The 5913-nt window shown below is 37.4% G+C and overlaps 1 protein-coding gene across 2 annotated transcripts; it reads left to right on the forward strand.

Moving 5' to 3' along the window:
- Positions 1-973: 973 nt before the first annotated feature.
- Positions 974-5501, forward strand: LOC110422598 (Galactosyltransferase family protein). 2 transcript variants are annotated; one of them, XR_002445730.1, is made up of 8 exons: positions 974-2082; positions 3277-3509; positions 3592-3882; positions 3983-4111; positions 4197-4370; positions 4700-4807; positions 4904-5209; positions 5334-5501. XR_002445730.1 is itself a non-coding variant. In XM_021436581.2 (7 exons), exons 1-7 carry the CDS (start codon positions 1215-1217, stop codon positions 5111-5113), a joined length of 2013 nt encoding a protein of 670 aa, XP_021292256.1. In that variant the 5' UTR covers positions 975-1214; the 3' UTR covers positions 5114-5501. The 2 variants fall into 2 exon arrangements, 1 of the variants encoding a protein (XP_021292256.1); XM_021436581.2 differs by having other exon boundaries at positions 975-2082; positions 4904-5501.
- The last annotated feature ends 412 nt before the right edge of the window (positions 5502-5913 follow it).

The following is a 5913-nucleotide window of genomic DNA, read 5'->3' on the forward strand; positions in this document are numbered from 1 at the left end:
ATAATAAATCCCTTGGCATTTGAGTTATATGGTTATAAATTTTAAGGCTTGCTCAGATTTAATGGGCTTACTTGCTGGGCTCGTGCGTCAATCATGGACCTCCGAATTTGAGTCATGACATTTATAAAACAATTAATTCTATTTCATTAAGTTCATGTATTGTCTTTTCAAGTCATGAAAATGAATTCAACGAAAACAACTAGAATTAGTCTCTTGCAAGCATTTTCACACTTACACTTTACTATTAATCAGACGGCTTTGTTTCCAAAATAAAAATTTGTCTTTTGCTATTTGTGATATTCCAAAATTTCATTGTTCCTACCATTTTTGTCCTTTCTTAATCCTTACTCAATAAGAATTTTTCAGATGAAATAAAATAAATAAAGAAATAGAAAATGAAAGATATATTTTATCGTTTTGTTTTAAATTAAAGTAATAATTCACATTCTTGCTTTTTGTAGAAATTGAGAGGATCTGTTTAAATTAATGAAGATATATGTACTCTGTATGAAATCTTATGAGGCTTTGTATTTTATGCCATAAAAGGTTTAAAAAAAACCAGTCAAAACAAAATAAAATAAAATAAAATAAAAAATCCTTAGTATGCAAGAACAAACTCCTGTGATAGACACCTTGCAACAAGGCGGTCTTTCGCATGAAGATTCCCGCGGGATTTACTTTATTAACCCTTCCGAATCCTGGGCCGTCACTGCAAATGAGCGTATTCAAGCCTTGAAAAGAGTTACCACCGAAAAACATTCTTTCTGTTAGGAATAGGATTTAAGAAAGAGTTAGCTCTTTCTTAATATTTATTCAAATTCTTAATTGGAAAAAGATATGTTTAATTTAATATATTACTTATGAATTAAGATGATGCTAAGCTCAATGATTATTAATAGTAATAAAAATAATAGTCCAAAAAAATCAAAAGAATATACCGTTTTTTACCACCCACGCCCTATTGAGTCGGCGACACCCATTTCCTTCGCTGAATTCAAATCAAAATTCCCAGTAAAAAGAAATCAAGAGTAAATTGCTTTGATTTATTTTATGAGGACGACCCACCTCGCCCAGCCCTCTCTGTCTCTTTACGCGTTTGCCTGATAACCTACCTCTTTCCTTCTGTTTTCATCTTCTTCAAAGAAATCTATAAAAATTCTCAGCCCTGTCTCTTGATCACCTGTTTCTTTTTCTCTCCTTTTATTTTTTGGGAAATGAAGAAATCAAAATTATCGAAGCAAGACAAATTTGACATGTTCATTTCCTTATCAAAACAACGATCGATTCAAATTCTATTCATCGTTGGTTTCTTGTACGTAGTTTTGTTTACTGTCGAGATCCCATTCGTGTTCCGAACCGGCTTCAATACTTTGTCTCAAGAACCGTTAACTCGGCTTCCCAGACTCGCCAGCCAGGTGGATGTTCAACAGAAGGAAGCCCCCAGTCGTCCCTTGAATTGGGTTTCCGAAAACTCGCCTTCCCCAACTCTGTTTCAACATAACCAGCAACTCAGAACTGAGTATGGGATCGTCTCCAATTTGTCTTTCGATGACAAAACCTTCGACCCGAGTGGCAAAGACGGGTCCTTGGAGCTCCATAAGTCCGCAAAAGTCGCTTGGGAACTTGGGAGGAAGCTATGGGAAAAACTGGAATCAGGGAAAATTAAAATTGACTTGATAAAGAAGCCCGACAATGGATTCGAACTGTGTCCGCCTTCGGTTTATTTATCCGGGTCGGAATTTTCTGCCCATGGCAAGGTCATGGAGCTGCCCTGCGGGCTGACTTTGGGGTCTCACATAACGGTGGTGGGGAAACCGAGAGAGGCCCATGCAGAGACTAAGCCAAAAATTGCGTTGTTGAAGGATGGGGAAGATTCTGTTATGGTTTCGCAGTTTATGATGGAATTGCAGGGTTTGAAGACGGTGGATGGGGAGGAGCCACCGCGGATTCTTCATTATAATCCGAGGTTGAAAGGGGATTGGAGTAGGAAGCCGGTGATTGAGCAGAACACTTGTTATAGGATGCAATGGGGATCCGCTATGCGTTGTGAAGGGTGGAAGTCTAAGGCCGACGAGGAGACTAGTATGTGTTATCTAATAAATTTTTTCGTAGCGTTTTTTTTTTTTCATTGAATTTGTGAAAAAAAGATGTGATATTTTTTTAAAGCTTTTGGTAGCTTGCTTAGAGTTGACGTATTTACTGTTTAGCTTAGTAAATTGTTGTATTCTATATGTAACTTGTAGAAACTGAGTTGATGCACATACTGATTGGAGGTGGATTGTTTTTGGTGATCAGCAGATTTTTGTTGGATTTGCATCACACCATTGGAATCTTAATTTGTTGATAGGTTGTGGTTAACTCCTACCATTTAGAGACCAGGAAATGGATTGTGTTGGGATTTGCAATTCTCATCGAATTTTCTTAGCATCTTATGGTTGGCAGAAATATTTGAGTGTGGGATTAAGACATTTCATATATGTTTCTGTTTGGATGTATGTTAAGTTTAGAATCAGGGTGTTTTAGAATACAAATTAATTACAACTGAAGTTCTTAGCGAATTTATTCATCAGCGTTGCATGAAGAAAGGATAATATGCTATGTGGATTTGTAAATGCAATTTCCTGTTGTTTTCTTGTCCTTTTGGGCCTTTCCTTCCTTGCTGAATTTGTGGATCATGGCATGCATGCTGATGATATTTGAACTTTTACTTTTTGCTTGTGACTAGTGATTTTGTAGTTAGCATGTTGGATTTTGTCTGCTGCATGAAAAATGGCACTGTTCCTGGGATTTCTTCTTCTAAATTTTCTTTTTAAAATTGATGGGGTGCCATATTAACTTGGGTTTCATCAAAATGTGGGCTACCAGTGTATGTAATTTAGAGGAAAATAGGAGAATCTTTGAAGTTGAATTAAATATCGAGGACTTGTAGCTTGAAGTTGGAATGTACCTAGAGTCTTATGGCAGGTGAAGCTATAGATTGCCTCCCAAAACTTTGCTAGTTAATCAGGTTGTTCTAGATCTCCCTCTTTTCCTTCAGAAAAAGAGATACAATAAGAAAGAAAGTAGTCTTCTCACATTTGATAAACTACCATAGGCCCCCCCTCTCTTCTTTTTCTTTTTCCTTGCAGTCCATGCTTTTCCACTGTATATTTGCACTGTTTGAAAAGCCAGGGAAAGAATAATACGTTATTTTGAATTGTTTGCATTGGCGTTCACTATTTTCAACTCTTCATTGTCATGCCCAAAAAAATGTTTAATTCTTTATACCACCTGCAGTTGATGGTCAGGTGAAGTGTGAGAAGTGGATCCGGGATGATAGTGATCACTCTGAGGAGTCTAAGGCAACATGGTGGTTGAAACGGTTAATAGGCCGGACAAAAAAGGTGACCGTTGACTGGCCCTTCCCCTTTGCTGAGGGCAAGCTTTTTGTCCTGACTCTTAGTGCTGGTTTAGAGGGATATCATGTTAATGTTGATGGGAGGCATATTACTTCTTTTCCTTATCGAACTGTAAGTTATATAATGTAAACTTAATATTATCCATCATGTTATATCTTGATTTGTTCTTGATATGATTTCATAATGTTGACAGGGATATACTCTTGAGGATGCCACTGGACTAACTTTGAATGGGGACATTGATGTCCACTCTGTATTTGCAGCATCTTTGCCTACATCACATCCTAGTTTTGCTCCTCAAAGGCATCTTGAGAAGTCCTACAGATGGAAGGCTCCACCACTTCCTGAGCAGCCTGTGGAGCTGTTTATTGGTATACTTTCGGCAGGCAATCATTTTGCTGAGCGGATGGCTGTAAGGAAGTCTTGGATGCAGCATAAACTTGTTAAATCTTCAAATGTGGTTGCTCGTTTCTTTGTGGCAATGGTAAGTTAAAAACTATCCTAGCACTTAAAGTTCAATGGTTTTGGGATAATATATTACCTTAAGCTCTGTATTTAACTGCCTTCTCCATATGTTTGGACAGCATGCAAGAAAGGAAGTGAATATGGAATTGAAGAAAGAAGCAGAATTTTTTGGAGATATTGTTATTGTGCCTTATATGGATAACTATGACCTTGTTGTTTTAAAAACTGTTGCCATCTGTGAATATGGGGTGAGTGGTGGAACCTTTATCCATTTTGAAGAAATGAATGGTTAATTGTTTCTTGAGATTGTTGTAATGGGTTTGTTTGTTACAGGCCCGCGTGGTGTCTGCCAAGTACATTATGAAGTGTGATGATGACACATTTGTGAGAGTAGATGCAGTTATTAATGAAGCAAAGAAAGTACATGAGGGCAGGAGCTTCTATATTGGAAACATCAACTATTACCATAAGCCCCTGCGGTCTGGTAAATGGGCAGTAACATATGAGGTATGGATGGTCTTTACTGTAGTGTATTTCAGTTCATCAGTTAATGCATGGTTAATCAAATCATGAGATGATTTGGCTTGTAGAAAGACCAGCCTATATCAATTGCACATTTCAGCTGTTTCTTTATATATTTTTACTTGCTTGTGACTGTATTTTATCCTGTTGAAAGTTTTTTGATTAATTCGAATTCTATAAATAATTTCCTTTGAATTTAAAATTGCTGTATGGTGATCTGTGCTGGTGCTTAATTTTGAGGAATCCATGGGAATTGCAAAGCAATTCATATAGAATATTCTTATTTGTTGTAACCCATGCATTCACTGTTTCAGGAGTGGCCAGAGGAAGCTTATCCACCCTATGCAAATGGGCCAGGATACATATTGTCATCTGACATTGCAATCTTTATCGTGTCTGAGTTTGAAAGACACAATTTAAGAGTAAGCCACCAATTCCCCCCCTCCCTGTTCTCTCCCTGAAGATCACGGTGTTTGGCATGTCTTATTTAGTATTTAAAATAATTCTACTTTCTGCAGTTGTTCAAAATGGAAGATGTGAGCATGGGAATGTGGGTGGAGAAATTCAATAGCTCAAAACCGGTGGATTATCTGCATAGCTTGAAGTTCTGCCAGTTTGGATGCATAGAAGATTATTATACAGCTCACTACCAGTCCCCAAGACAGATGATCTGCATGTGGGATAAGTTACAAAGGCAGACAAGGCCTCAATGTTGCAACATGAGATAATACTGGTTGTAATGCTTCTTTGGTATCTCTCGGATGTAGACAAATTTTGCAGTCATAGTCTCAAATCTCAATGTTGTATATTTTGTGGAGGGATGGGTTAGTGTATTTAGGTTGTCTCAATTCAAATTTATTCTTTTTATTTGTTTGTTCCTTTCTTACTTTTCTAAGTTCTTTTTCTTTTCTTTTTCTTTTCCATTTTTTATGGGTTTTTTTCTCAAAGAAACGGGGGCATGTTAGAGGCAAAAGATGGTGGTGAAGGGTGCAGATCAGAAAATGAAAGAGAGGTCGAGGATATAACATTTTTGTGGCATCTCCTTGTGTAGTCTCCAGCATGGTTTTGATAATGGCATCAGATGGAAATGAATAGTTCTCCTCCTTGCTTCTTTTACCATTCTTTCAGACCTTGTTAAGGACTGCAGTTGTCTGCTATACGACCAAAAAGTACGCTATCTAGTCTTGAATAAAAACCGCATATCTGATCGGTTTTTGATGGGAACAGTAACAGAGAGCAATGATTGAATCATAGACGTAGTAAAATAAATAAATAAGAACAAACAAAAACAGAAAACACAAAATTGCTCATGTTGTATGCCATGGATCCTCTTAGTATTTCAACACAATCAAAACTAAAAGGATTATTTTGAAATTTTCATTACCTAGCCAAGCAATGTGGTGATCACCATGGCAACTCCTCTTGTTTCTCTAGACCCATGACACACCACAAGGTAGGAGGAGAACCCCACACAACTGCAATGGAACCTTCTTCAAGGTGGGAGCCTCTCAACTACGCCTTTGTGCTA

The sequence above is a fragment of the Theobroma umbraticum genome, unplaced genomic scaffold (genome assembly GCF_002168275.2).
Source record: "Theobroma umbraticum cultivar Fairchild unplaced genomic scaffold, ASM216827v3 scaffold_146.0, whole genome shotgun sequence".
Taxonomy (NCBI): Eukaryota; Viridiplantae; Streptophyta; class Magnoliopsida; order Malvales; family Malvaceae; genus Theobroma; species Theobroma umbraticum.